This window comes from Hemitrygon akajei, chromosome 1, assembly GCF_048418815.1.
Source record: "Hemitrygon akajei chromosome 1, sHemAka1.3, whole genome shotgun sequence".
Classification (NCBI taxonomy): Eukaryota; Metazoa; Chordata; class Chondrichthyes; order Myliobatiformes; family Dasyatidae; genus Hemitrygon; species Hemitrygon akajei.
Genome location: NC_133124.1, coordinates 174,879,004 through 174,894,171, shown reverse-complemented (window position 1 = coordinate 174,894,171; position 15,168 = coordinate 174,879,004). Strand labels below are relative to the sequence as shown.

Below are 15,168 nucleotides of genomic sequence, written 5' to 3'. Positions count from 1 at the left end.
TGTTCACTCTTTTCCATAGATGTTGCCGGGCCTGGTGAGTTCCTCCAGCATTTTGTGTACGTGACTCTCTGCCTATTTGCTTGTGATGGGTAGCAATCTAGAGTGTTACTTTTTTGGTTCTGCTTTTTAACTTGGTCCCTAGCTGCTCAAATTCTCTCAACAAAACCTCTTTCTTTCTTTCTTTCTTCTCTGTCAGTGCACCAAACATGACTACAACAGCCAGATTTCTCCCGTCTCACTTCAAATTCTTCTGCAGGTTAAGTGAAATGTCCTGAACTCTGTCAGCAGATAATAGAACCTTTGGGACGCTCAATCCTTGTAACTATGCTAACTCCAATTGCAAATAAGTTACCCTTCTCTTCCCCCTCTTGAATGGCTCGCTGTACTATGGTGCTCATCCTTCCTACAGCCACCACACCCATCCTCATAAGAAGCAACAATCTCAGAACTGTTAGACAAACTCAAGAGCTGAGATCCTCCAACACTACCTCCGGATTGCCTTACCTGCTTCACTCACAATCACTCCCTTTTATCCCTGACCACAGACTGAACTGGAAGCAATTAATGTAATTGGTGTCATTAATGATAACTATTTTCCTACAGTGCCATTGTAGCTTCACTCTAGCCAGACCCTGGCTCCGTGCAGAGTCATTTGTGGATCAGTGGGAAGGCTTTGTGTCAGAAGGCTATATTCTGTTTCAGTATAGCAAATTTGTTCATGTTTGCTTTCATTCCTGTCTGCGACTCTGTTGCATCTCTGCCTGCTGCTTCTACTGGCTCTTTCATTGACTCTTTAAAATGTCCATTGTGCCTCTGTTAGGAGCTGCTTTTGAATGTTTCCTTGTCATATTCCACAAACTAAATATTCCCTGGGTTCATCGTTAAGCCCATCACTGAACTAATGCTCAGTCAATCTCTTCAATTCAGCCACACATGCTGAAATGGACTCTCCTTCCTTTTGATTCTGCCTATGAAACCTAAAGCATTCTGCATTCACCAGTGGTTTTCGTTCTAACTGTTCCTGCATTACCTTCACAATATCAGCAAAGCTCATTTCTGCTGGTTTGGTTTCTGAGCAAATTGTATGCCTTTAAATCCAATGCACTCAGCAAAATTAGTGTTTTTTTTCTTCATTCGCTATTTAATTTGCTTCAAAATTCTGCTCAATTCCCTCAGTATACAAAATCCAGTTGTCTATTGTGGAATCAAATGTGTCTATCTTTCTAAAGTAGCCAGCCACTTCTGCTTTTTATGAAAATTATGATTAATATTACCTGGTTCTCATTGTTTATGATTCCATTAATTTATCCAGTTTCTGCCTTTTTAACTCAACTCTGTTCTCTCTCTCTTTCCCTCCTGAAGAGACAAGTGTTACACTGTATTTTTGTAAGTTCGAACATTTCACAGTGCTTTTTAAAAACTTCCACAAATCGTTGAGATTCAACAGATAGGTAGCCATTTTACATTCATTTTAAAGATAGCTTGTCTCCACCATTATGTTTTGTAACTCCAAAACATTAAAACTAATTGCAAGAAAAAGATGTGACCCTAGGAGAGTGGTCATAGTTCTGTCTTTACTTTGCAAGACATGTGTATATAATGTGGTGGCGTAATGAGGAAAGCCATTTACATACTTTTACATATAACCCACAACATGTTATGTGAAGAACAAAGAATGCTCAATCAAACACTATATTTATAATACCACTCAAATATTATTGATTAAATACACAACCAACTCAAAGAAGCATCTTAAAGGCAAGTAAGAATCGGAGTCCTTACAGTGTAGGTAAGTACATTGAGGGTGTTCAGGAACATCAAGGGTTTGATTTCAATACAAGTTCCTTTACAAAGCACAGATTCAAAGGATTACTCTGGTGAGCACTGAGAGTGCACTACAGTTAAACTTTCTATGCTTTCTCCTCCTTTCCCTTCCACTCTTCCGTCTTCAACTCTTCTTCCTCATCTCACTCTTTGCTCTCTTCCCAACTCTTTCCCTGTGTTCTCCCCTATCCTCCTTCACCCCTTTACTCCAACACACTCACATGGTTTTTGTACCTATCACCACGCCACTGGACTGTGTGTGCAGAGTGTTGGATGTGAGTCAGAGCTTGGCAAGGAAGGAGCCTGTCCTTGTCTGAGAAGAGCCATCAGGCACCAGTTGGCTACCTCAGCTGTGGAGGAACGTGCAAGTCATTCCATCACTCCACTACTCAGCCCTTCCATTGCTGTGTATCTATACTGAATGTCCCCAACTTTACCTTGTAGATAGTTCCTTCACCATCACAGCTTCCTGTCAGCTCTTGGGATCTGCTGTTTGATTAGTCTGTGCAAGTACTTGCAGTGCGTTCTGCAGGTGGTGCATAGGGCAGCTATGGTACACTATTGGGACTACTTTAATATCTCCTTACCCAGTCTTCCAACAACACCAGCCGTATCAGACAGCAATGTCAAAGAAAACCCTTTATTCCACAAGGGCACACTGAATACTTCCAATTATTGCACTGTGATCTCTTTCCAATCCCAGGGTGGACTCACCCTTACCAACCAGTGTATTGCTGTTCACTGTGTCCTGTAACCAACACCAGGACTGTTCCTGTGGGACAGACAGGAGGACCAACCACACCCACTCCGTACAGACAGAACCGCAGAGATGACCAGCCCCATACCGAGAAGCCAGACTCATAAAATGTGGTTGACATCGTGGAAGGGTAGTGTGGTAGGCAGTGGGGGCCCTGCATGTTGGGAAGAGCAGCGTTGTGGGTGTGACACACTGTGGAAGGGGCCAGGCTGACAGCCTTGCACATGTGAGGGGCAATTCTGAGAGGGTCTGGCAGTGGATTCTTTTAGGAAACTATCACAAGTGGAGAAATTCTCAGGGAGTGCCCCAATCTGGGAGAGCTGGAAGTGAGAGGCCCCTGATGTTTGGAAGAAGAGTGCTGAGGGAGGAGTGCAATGTGGGAGGGTGAGGGGTGGTGGTCATTACTGATACAGGTCAAAATTGTTGAAATTCGTGTTTCTCTCACTGAGGCAGTGATGTGAGGGTGCAACTGTCCATTTGGTGGAAAATCCAGTAAAGTTAGTGTTCTCCTGAATATTGGGGCAATATTTAAGAGCAAAGATGGATTAGTCATGATTGTGGTATATTGCTGTGTAGAGTCTGGCATTTTACTAATCAATATACATTCAATGATCCCCATACTTACACTTCACAATTAGTGTGAGGGTCCGCTCCGATGAAACAGATGGGTATCTGACTCTGCAGGTGAGACTTTGCCCGTGGTGTTTAGGCGCTGGGTTCATGGTCAGAATGGATGTCAGAGTGTCACCCCACGGAGTTACGCTGCTTGAGCTCGAAGCTGAAACATCAGTGGGCGTGTCCCAGGTTAATGTGGGTGTCATTGTCTCACATTTGGTTTTGAAGGTGCAGCTTACATCCGCAGGCTTTCCTGCAACCATTTCAGTGGCAGATATCAAAGGTTTATCTGTGAAATCTAACACACAGAGAAATGGATGCTTTTAGATAATTGTCACCAGATGGATCAGTTCAATAAAAATCGCAGTCCACAAGAGAAATGATTACAAGAACAATTCATGAACTGGGAGGGTGCAGGGTTCAGGAAAGATTGATCAGGCTGAGCTCATTAAGAAAGGGAACACTGAAGGGGAATGTATAAAGGCCTTTCCTGTGCCAGAGGAAGGGTTAATATGGATAAAATTCCAATTTCAATTCAAAGTAAATTTATTAACAAAGAACATATACTATATGTCACCATGGACTGCTCTGAGATTCATTTCCTTGTGGACATTCACAGTAGCCACAAAGAAATACAATAGAACCAATAAAAAGCAACTCACAAAGATGAAAAAGGCAATGTGCAAAGAAAGACAAACTGTACAAATACAAAATAAAACAGAATAAATTAATATTGAGAACATGAATTGCAGAGTCCTTGAATGTGAGTCAGAAGGTTACGGAATCAGTTCAGTGTTGATGTGAGTGAAGTTATCCACACTGTTATAGGAGTCTGATGGTATACTCTTATAATAACCATCGTAACAACTGTTCTGAATCCGGCAGTGTGGGACCTAAGGCTCCTGTACCTCTTTTGTAATGTCAGCAGTGAGAAGGACAGAGGTAAGGTGGAGTTTTTTTGGTCAGAGAGTGGTGAACCCATGGAATGCTCTGCCACAGACTACGGCAGAGGCCAAGTCCGTGGTGTAGTAAAGCAGAAGTTGGTAGTTTCCTGCTTGGTCAGGGCATCAAAAGATATGGCGAGAAGGCAAATGTACTGTGTTGATTGGGATCATCCATGATGGAATGGTGAAAACATGATGGGCTGAATGTCCTAATTCTACTCCTAGGTTTTATGGTCTTACGGTCTAAGCCAGCATGGCCTGGATGGAGGAGGTCCTTAGTGATGAATTCTGCTTTCTTGTGGCAGTGTTCCTTGTGGATTTGCTCAATGGGAGGGAGGGCTTTTCCTGTGATGGACTGGGCTATACCCACTACTTTTTGTTGGCTTTTCAGTTCATGGTCATTGGTGATCCATACCAGGCTGTGATGCTTCCAGTCAGGATACTCTCCACTGGGCATCGACAGCAGTTTGTTAAAATTTTAGATGACATGCCGAATCTTCACAAACATCTAAGAATGCAGAGGTGATGCTGTGCCTTCATTATAATGGCACCCATGTCTGGTATCAAGACAGATCTGAACTGATAACATCATGGAATTACAGTTACCGACCCTCTGCACTACGAGTTCTCCAATGAGTGCTGGCTTACGGACCTCCAGTTTCCTCCTTCTGTAGCCAATAATCAGCTGTTTGGTTTAACCGATGTTGAGTGAGTGCTTGTCATTGTAGTACTATTTAAACAGATTTTCAGTCTCCCGCCCCCATTTGCTAATTTATCACCACCTTTGATCCGGCAAACAATGGTGGTTTTGTCAGCAAACGTGAGTGTGGCATTGGAAGTATACCTAGCTTCACTGTCCTAAGTATAAAGTGAGTAGAGCAGAGGGTGAAGCACACAGCCTCGTGGCCCCTGTGCTGATGGTGATAGTAGAGGAGATGTTGCTGCTCATCCAAAACTGACCAGGGCAAAACTGAACAAGGAGGTATCGAGGCCTTGGTCTTGGAGCCAGTTGTTTAGCTTTGAGAAAGTGATCGTATTGAATACAGAGCTGTAGTCAATGAGGACCATACTGATGTATGCATCCTCACCATCCAGATGTTCTAGGGCCAATGAAGTGGCACTTGTTGTTGACCTTTTGCAAATTGGAGTGGATCCAAGTCACTCCTCAGGCATGAGTTGATATGTTCTAAGTTAGAAGCTAATTCAAAGAAAACACACTCCACCAATTTTAGACTAACCCTTGTCTGTAGCAGCATAAAAACAATTTGCATCAATCCCAACTGAAACCCAAAGCAAATGCTGTAAAGCATGACAAATTCTTACTGTGCAGATTGTTTTTAAGTTGCTCATTTCTAGTCAATGGTGAAACCATCACTTATTGTCCTAAAGGAATGAATGCTGTGACTTCTGTTGTAGAGACGTTACTGAGAGGCAAGGTCTACAATGACTGGTATATTGTGTGCAGTTCTGGTCACCTGCCTATAGAAAAATATCAATAAGATTGAAAGAATGCAGAAAAAATAATGACAAGGGGATTACCAGGTGTTAAAGACCTAAGTTATATGGGAATGTTGAATAGGTTAAGAATTTACTCCTTGGATCATAGAAGAATGAGAGGAAATTTGATAGAAGTATACAAAATTACGAAGAGGATACATAGGGCGTCAGGTACACGCAACCCTGTAAAAGTATCAGCAGCAATAGAACACACCTGGAGTCTGGTTTTGCTGTTAACAAAACACTATTTTATTAGTAACTACATTATATAGTAACTTAAACCAGGTAAATTGAGAGTTAACTGTGCTATGCATCTACGGGTGTAAATATGTAAATTCCCAAACTACTTCAAGCTTAGATGGTGAGTGATACAGTCTTACGATGGTGTGGTAAGGAAATTCAGTTCAGTCCATGGGATTGAAGAGAGAGGGAGACTTGTAATCCAAATAGACAGGTGCCATTGATCCTCTTCGATGTCCTCCCAAACTTCCAAGTTAGCCAAAAGTGACCAACTTAAGAGCACCATCTTCAAGTGATAATCTACCAACCCAGGCAATGTCAGACACACTGGTAGGCTCCACAGGATTGGTCTTTCATGCACTAATAATCACAGATCGATTCCTCTTATTCGATCCTCAGTCCCACACCCATGGGTACCTGAAAGTATAGTGGTAATTTCACCAGACCTTAGTGCATCTGTATGTCCTGCGAGACAAGCAACTACACTGGTTTAAGTACTGTTGTGCTGAACACCAACTGTCCATCAAGTAGCTCCTCCCCCCCCCCCCTCTCTCTCTCTCTCTCTCTCTGTAGGAACTCAGACGCTGGCAGTCCTTGCATAAATGCCAGACAAACTGTGAGCAGTCTCTGCCCCTCTCTCTCAATCTGTAGCAAGCTGCTGTGCTGTACAGCTTTCTCTTTCCCACAGGTACGGTTCTTAAAGGCACAGTCCATAATGAATAAAATGTAAGATTCCATCACACCTCCCTCCTTTGGGGAAAATTTTGATCAATCTACTTATAGATTACAAAGCTTAAAGCAATAACTATATAATTACCAGGTAACTTGTTGCAGAAGCCTACACAGACTTTGACTTAACACCTGGACAAACAATCTGCTATAATGTTGTCAGCACCTTTTACATGTTTTATTTCCATGTCGTATTCCTGCAAATCAGACTCCAGATCAATAACCTTCTATTCTTATCCATCATCTTATTCAGAAACACTAATGGATTATGATCAGTGTAAATCTCAAGGACAAATGTAGACATCAAAACGTTGTAAGGCCAAAATGAGTGATAACAACTCTTTTTCAACAGTGGAATAATTCTTCTGATGCTCATTAAATTTCTTTGAAAAGTAAGTTACAGGATGTTCAATATCATTCTCACCTGTTTGTAACAGCAGCCTTGTCACTGGCATCTACAGCTATAGAAAACAGTTTTGTAAAATCAGGTGGTTTGAGCACAGGTTGGTAACAGAATAGTTTTCAGTCGTTCAAATGCTTCTTGACAGGACTCATTCCAAACAAACCTTTCACCTTTTTAAAGTAGGTTTGTTAGGGCGAGAGTGATATCCGAAAAGCTTTCACAAAACGTACAGTAATACCCAACCATACCTTAAGAGCTTTCTTGCCCGTCAGAACAGGAACCCCAGCGATGGCCTGAACCTTGGCTTGACCAGGAGCCAGTTGGCCCTGGCCTACTACGTAGCCAAGATAAGTAACAGTGGCATGGCCAAATTCACTTTTAGTGAGGTTAACAGTAAGGTTGGCCTTGCAAAGTCTATCAAACAGTTTCTCTACTGCCGAGGTATGCTCTTCACACGTGTCACTCCATACAACCAAATCATCAATATAAGCGTCCGTATTTTCTAATCCTGGAATCACAGAATTAATCATTCTTTGGAATGTCCCTGGGGCATTTTTCATTCCACAAGGTAAGACGTTATACTAATACAATCCAGAAGGTGTTTTAAATGCAGAAATTTCTCTTGCCCTCTCTGTCAAGGGTATACACCAGTATCCTTTCAACAAGTCAATCTTTGTAAGGAATTTAGCCTTCCCCACCCTATCACCTGAGGAGGAAGGTAAAACTGCGCAGGCGCGGGTGACGTCAGCGGCGAGCGCGGAGTTTAAAAAGAGGCCCACTTTCAGGAGCGGGCAGTGGAGTGCTGGGCTTCGGCACAAGGGGACTTCGGTGAGAGGAAATCAGTGAGCCTGAGTACGTGCTTGCTGAGGTAAAAAAGGTAAGGTCAGTAGGAACTTTTTTCATTTATTCTGACTAATCTGGGATCAGGTAATGGGGGAGACAGTTAGAGCAGTGGTGTGCTCCGTATGCAGTATGTGGGAGGTCAGGGTCAACACAGTTGTCCCTGATGACCACACCTGCAAAAGGTGCATCCAGCTGCAGCTCCTATCAGACCGAGTTAGGGAATTGGAACAGGATGAACTACGGATCATTCGGGAGGCAGAGGCAGAGATAGATAAGAGTTATTGGGAGGTAGTCACACCGAAAAAACAGGAGGTGGGCAAATAGGTGACAGTCAAGAGAGGCAAGGGGAGCAGACAGAGAGAGCAGAGCACCCCTGTGGCTGTTCCCATCAGCAATAAGTATACCGTTTTGGATACCGTTGGTGGGGATGACCTACCAGGAACAAGTTGCAGTGGTCCTGTCTCTGGCACTGAGGTTGAACCCGCGACTAGGAAGGGGAGGAGGGAAGAGAAGCGAGCGGTATTGATAGGGGATTCTATAGTCGGGGGGCAGATAGGAGATTTTGTGGGGAAGATCGGGAGTCTCGGATGGTTTGTTGCCTCCCTGGTGCCGGGGTCCGGGACATCTCAGATCGGGTGCAGGTTATTCTCGAAGGGGAGGGCAAGAACCCAGATGCTGTGGTCCATGTAGGGACCCACGACGTGGGTAGGATGAGTGAGGGGGTCCTGCGTAGGGTGTTCAGGGATTTAGGTGCGAAGCTGAAGAGCAGGACCTCCAGGGTAACAATCTCAGGATTGCTACCTGTGCCACGTGCGAGTGAGGCAAGGAACAGAAGGATCATACAGATTAATACGTGGCTGAGAGAATGGTGCAGAAGGGAGGGCTTCAGGTTTTTAGATAATTGGGCTTTGTTCCAGGGAAGGTGGAATCTGTTCCGACGGGACGGTTTACACCTGATCTGGAGCGGTACTACTAACGTTCTTGCAGGAAAGTTTGCTAGTGCTGCTCGGGGGGGTTTAAACTAAATTTGCAGGGGGCAGGGATCCAGAATGTGAGAGAGGATAGCGAGATGAAGAATAAAGGACAGGTGGGGACTACACAGTTCCGGAATATTAAGTATGTAGTAGAGAAAGGTGAGGCGGAACAAGTGATAAGGAGGACACATGTACAGAGGGATGGTCTGACGGAACATGGAGTTAAATGTGCAGAAAGAATAAGTAAATTTAGGAAGGACAACAAGATTCAAGGGGCGTATAGCCCAATGGGAGTTCGGGGAGCTGGGTTAAGCACAATAGGCAGCGATTTAAACAGAGAGAGAAGAAATGGGCTAAAAATTCTATATCTGAATGCCCGAAGTGTCAGAAATAAGGCGGATGAGCTTGAAGCTCAGGTGCGAATGGGTAACTATGATGTTGTTGGGATAACGGAGACATGGCTGCAGGGAGATCAGACCAGGGAAATGAATGTACAAGGGTATATGTGCTATCGTAGGGACAGAAATGTGGGCCGAGGGGGTGGAGTGGCCCTGTTGGTGAGGAATGAGATTCAATCCTTTGCAAGGGGGGACATAGGATCAGGAGAAGTAGAGTCTGTGTGGATAGAACTGAGGAACAGTAAGGGCAAAAAGACCCTAATGGGTGTTGTCTACAGGCCCCCAAACAGTAGCATGGATATTGGGTGCAAGTTGAATAGGGAGTTAACATTGGCATGTGGCAAAGGTAATGTCGCAGTAGTTATGGGGGATTTCAACATGCAGGTGAACTGGGAGAATCAGGTTGGTGCTGGACCCCAGGATAGGAAGTTTGTAGAGTGCCTAAGGGATGCATTCTTGGAACAGCTTGTACGAGAGCCGACCAGGGACAAGGCTATTCTGGAATTAGTGTTGTGTAATGAACAGGATTTGATAAGCGATCTTGAAGTAAAGGAGCCATTAGGTGGTAGTGACCATAATATGATAAGTTTTTATCTACAAATTGAGAAGGATAAGGGCAGATCGGAGGTGTCAATGTTGCAGATGAACAAAGGAGACTATGGAGCCATGAGGGAGGAACTGGCCAAAGTTAAATGGATGGATATCCTAGCAGAAAAGACAGTGGAACAGCAATGGCAGGTATTTTTGGGAATAATGCACAAGGTGCAAAATCAGTTCATCCCCCGGAGAAGGAAGGATTCAAAGGGGGGAAAGGGGCCACAGTGGTTGACAAAGGAAGTCAGAGACTGCATAGCATTAAAAAAAAGGAAGTATGACAGAGCTAAGGTGAGTGGGGAGACAGATGATTGGGAAATTTTTAAGGAACAACAGAACTTAACTAAAAAGGCAATACGGGGAGAAAAAAATGAGGTACAAACGCAAGCTAGCCAGGAATATAAAGGAGGATAGCAAAAGCTTTTTTAGGTATGTGAAGAGGAAGAACATTGTTAAGAACAATGTTGGGCCCTTGAAGAATGAATTGGGTGAAATTGTTATGGGAAACAGAGAAATGGCAGAAGAATTTAATGAGTACTTTAGATCTGTCTTCACTAGGGAAGACACAAGCAATCTCCCAGATGTATGGATGGACCAAGGACATAGGGTAACAGAGGAAATGAAAAAGATTGACATTAGGAAGGAAACGGTGATGAGTAGACTGATGGGACTGAAGGCTGACAAATTCCCAGGTCCAGATGGTCTGCATCCTAGGGTACTAAAGGAGGTGGCTCTGGAAATTGTGGATGCATTGGTAATCATTTTCCAATGTTCCTTAGATTCTGGATCAGTTCCTGAGGATTGGAGAATGGTTAATGTTATCCCACTTTTTAAGAAAGGAGGGAGGGAGAAAACAGAGAACTATCGTCCTGTCAGCCTAACATCAGTAGTGGGGAAGATGCTAGAGTCCATTATTAAAGATGAAATAGTGGCTTATCTAGATAGCAGTGATAGGATTGGGCCGAGCCAGCATGGATTTACCAAGGGTAAATCATGCTTGACTAATCTATTGGAGTTTTTCGAGGATGTAACCAGGAAGTTAGACAAGGGAGATCCAGTGGATGTAGTGTACCTCGATTTTCAGAAGGCATTTGATAAGGTCCCACATAGGAGATTGGTGGGTAAAATCAAAGCTCATGTCATTGGGGGGAAGATATTGACATGGATAGAAAACTGGTTGGCAGATAGGAAGCAAAGGGTAGTGGTGAATGGGTGTTTCTCGGAATGGCAGGTGGTGACTAGTGGGGTGCCACAGGGCTCGGTATTGGGACCACAGCTGTTTACGATTTACATCAATGATTTAGATGAAGGCATTGAGAATAACATCAGCAAGTTTGCTGATGATACTAAGCTGGGTGGCAGTGTGACATGTGATGAGGATGTTAGGAGAATTCAGGGTGACTTGGATAGGCTGGGTGAGTGGGCAGATACTTGGCAGATGACATTTAATGTGAATAAGTGTTAGGTTATCCACTTTGGGAGTAAGAACAGGAAGGCAGATTATTATCTGAACGGTGTAGAGTTAGGTAAGGGAGAAATACAAAGAGATCTAGGAATCCTTGTTCATCATTCACCGAAGGTAAATGAGCAAGTGCAGCAGGCGGTGAAGAAGGCTAATGGAATGTTGGCCTTTATTACAAAGGGAATTGAGTACAAGAGCAAGGAAATCCTTTTGCATTTGTACAGGGTCCTGGTGAGACCACACCTGGAGTATTGTGTACAGTTTTGGTCTCCAGGGTTAAGGACATCCTGGCTGTAGAAGAAGTGCAGCATAGATTCACAAGGTTAATTCCTGGGATGTCCGGACTGTCTTACGCAGAGAGGTTAGAGAGACTGGGCTTGTACATGCTGGAATTAAGAAGATTGAGAGGTGATCTGATTGCAACATATAAGATTATTAAGGGATTGGACAAGATAGAGGCAGGAAATATGTTCTAGTTTCTGGGAGAGTCCAGTACCAGAGGGCATGGTTTAAGAATAAGGGGTAGGTCATTTAGGACAGAGTTAAGGAAAAACTTCTTCTCCCAGAGAGTTGTGGGGATGTGAAATGCACTGCCTCAGAAGGCAGTGGAGGCCAATTCTCTGGATGCTTTCAAGAAGGAGCTAGATAGGTATCTTATGGATAGGGGAATTAAGGGATATGGGGATAAGGCAGGAACCGGGTATTGATAGTAATTGATCAGCCATGATCTCAAAATGGCAGTGCAGGCTCGAAGGGCCGAATAGTCTACTTCTGCACCTATTGTCCATTGTCTATCAATACAATCATCCACCCTAGGGATAGGGTAAGCATCTGTCTTAGTCATGACATTTACTTTTCTGTAATCAGTACAGAATCTCACGCTGCCATCGGGCTTTGACACGATAACACAAGGTGAAGCCCAATCAGACGTAGATGGCTTAATGATAACATTTTTCAGCATTATTCAATCTCTCGTTTAATCAATTTACTCTTTTCTAAATTCATTCTGTAAGGATGCTGCATCACTGGGTCGGGTTGATCTACAATTCTGTCATGCACAGCAATTGTACGTTGTTTTGGCACATTGGGGAACAAATACTCAAACTTAAAAATTAGCTTCTTCAATTATTTTTGCTGCTCAGGCTCCAAATGTTTTACGTTATCATTAATGTTTTCCAAAACAACAGAATTCATCAGCCTGGTAGGAACAATATTTGGCTTGTTAAAATTATTTGGTACCACGTTCTCGGTCTCCATGGCCCCATTTGTTTCCATAACAATACCCACAGGTGCTGTCTCGGAATCATGGTAATGTTTTATCATATTGACGTGAACCACTTGTGTGCCCTTCCTACGATCGGGTCCCAATAACATAATTCTAAGAGTCAATTTTCTTAATTATCTGGTATGGTCCACTAAATTTTGCTTGCAGGGGGTTGGTCAAAACTGGAAACAGGACCAGAACCTTATCTTCTACATGATAAATCTGTTCCCACGCTCAGCGATCATACCAGAGCTTCATCTGTTTCTAAGAGCTCTGCAAATTCTGCTTTGCAAGGTCACAAACCTTGTTAAGTCTATCTTTGAATTATAAAATATAACTCAACAAACTGACTTGTACCTCCCCATCATACCACTGTTCGTTGAGCAGGGTCAAAGGTCCCCTTACTCTGTGACCAAATATAATTTAAAACGGGCTAAACCCCAAGGATTCTTGAATCGAGTCCCTTACAGCAACAAAAGCAAGGACACAAGGACTCATCCCAGTCTTTCCCATTCTCAATACAATATTTCCTAATCATAGTCTTAAGGGTGGAATGAAATCTTTCGAAAGCTCCTTGGGATTCTGGGTGATATGCAGACAATACAATTTGTTTAGCCCTCAGGGCACAAACTATCTGCTGGAAAGGCTTCTGAGTTAAAATTACTGCCTTGGTCAGATTGAATCTCTTTAGGCAGACCAACCATAGAACCACAGAACATTACAGCACAGAAGCAGGCCCTTCAGCCCTTCTTGGCTGGGCTGAACCATTTTTCTGCCGAGTCCCACTGACCTGCACCTGGACCATATCCCTACATGCCCCTCTCATCCATGTACTTGTCCAAGTTTTTCTTAAATGTTAAAAGTGAAAAACTTGATGAGAGCTCTCACCACAGTTTTAGTCAATATTTCTGAGAGGAGTTGCTTCGGGGAACCTAGACGCAGCACACATAATGGTTAACAGATACTGATGGCCAGATGCAGTCTTCGGCAATGGGCCAACACAATCCACTATGACTCTGGAAAAAGGTTCACCAAAAGCAGGTATCGGTTGAAGTGGGGCCACTGGAATGGCCTGGTTAGGCTTTCCCACAACTTGGCAAGTGTGTCAGGCCCTGCAATAAGTCACGATATCTTTCCTTATATTAGGCCAGTAGAATTCTTTTATCATCCGGTTCACTGTCTTATTCACTCTAAAATGTCCACCTAAAGGCATATTATGAGCCATATTCAAAAGCTCAGCCCTGAAAACTTTCAGGACCACGACTTGGTGTACATTGGCCCAATCCTCACTTGCAGGCACAGAAGGTGGTCTCCACTTCCTCATTTACACCCCGTCCTTTAGGTAAAAGCCCACTGACTCCCTCTGAACCTCATCATCGGAAAGAGCTGTTTCTTTTAAAGCTACAATTTCAGGATCTCGGTTTTGTTCTGCTATAAATTCTTTCCTGGACAAAGATAAACCTTTCTCATCAATCTTGCTACTTAAATCCTGCTGTAACACGATCAGTAGAAAAGTCTCTGATAAATCATCATGATCTGAATCCCTATTTTGGCTATCGTGGGCATCGACATCCCCCTGCCTACCTGTGTCAGCAGACCTTTTAGCCATGTTTCACGTTACTATGCCTGCGGGGTAAATATCAGTATCCGTGTGTGAGTCATCAGAAACAGGCTTGCTTGTTAGCTGCACTACTGGATAAACATCTCCACCTGCAAAGTTCTTGCCCAAAAGCACATCCACATTCTTCATCGGTAATTCAGACTGTACCCCTATCTTAACAGGTCCTGATACCAATGCACAATTTAAAATCACCTTATGCAAAGGTATGGACACAGACCCCTTTCCAACACTTTTAACAATATTTACTTTGTCAGTTTTTGTCTCGTCGCCAAATCTCAAAACACTGTCCAATAGCAGTGACTAAAAAGTCCCAGTATCTCGCCAGATCCTCACTGGTACCGGGGTTGACCTCTCCTTTATGGACACAAACCCATCTGAGAGAAACCGCTCGACTCCCTCCTGAGTTCTGTTAGACACCTCCCCCCTTCCTTGGTGGTGTCTCAACCGACTGAACACAAGCATTTGGGTTGCCTCCTTTTCTTTCTCTTTCCCCTTCTTCTGAGTAAAACAATTAGACGCCACATGACTGGGCTTCTTACAAAAGGAACAAATAATACCAGAACATTTTCCTTTTGACTGCTTCCCTTCATCCCTACTTTTGTCATTGGTCCCCAGCTTATTTTCTGATTTAGCCTGCGGGTTTGTCATAGTCCGGTCCATGAAATCCGCTTTCCGGTTCACGGTCCAGTCCAGGTTCCTTATTCCAGGTTTTCCGGATTTCCCCAGATTCTGTTGAGGCAGCTGATTCTTGTTTGGATTAGCTTCATAAATAGCTTCAGGATTCAGCCACTGGCTGCTGGATTGTTCCTGTCAAAATGCTCTGTCTGTATCCTTTCCCTTTCCCTTCGCCTCTGCCTCTGTCTGGAGCTTGCCCTGTTTGGAACTGTCTGTCTGTGTCCACGCATTCGCTAGGTAGGTCCTGCTGTTCTGCCGCCACCTAGCATTAAGGAACTGCCTATCCATGCTGATGCATTCGCTAGGTAGGTCTGGCTGTTTTGCCACT

At 43.8% G+C, this 15,168-nt stretch overlaps 1 protein-coding gene across 1 annotated transcript in view; it reads right to left on the bottom strand.

Annotated features, from left to right (window-relative positions):
- Positions 1 to 15,168, bottom strand: part of LOC140726636 (myelin-associated glycoprotein-like) — a 614,100-nt gene that overhangs the window by 594,098 nt on the left and 4,834 nt on the right. Inside the window, 1 exon segment of the mRNA XM_073043299.1 lies at positions 3,207 to 3,494. Within this exon segment, the coding sequence (XP_072899400.1) occupies positions 3,207 to 3,494 (288 nt within the window).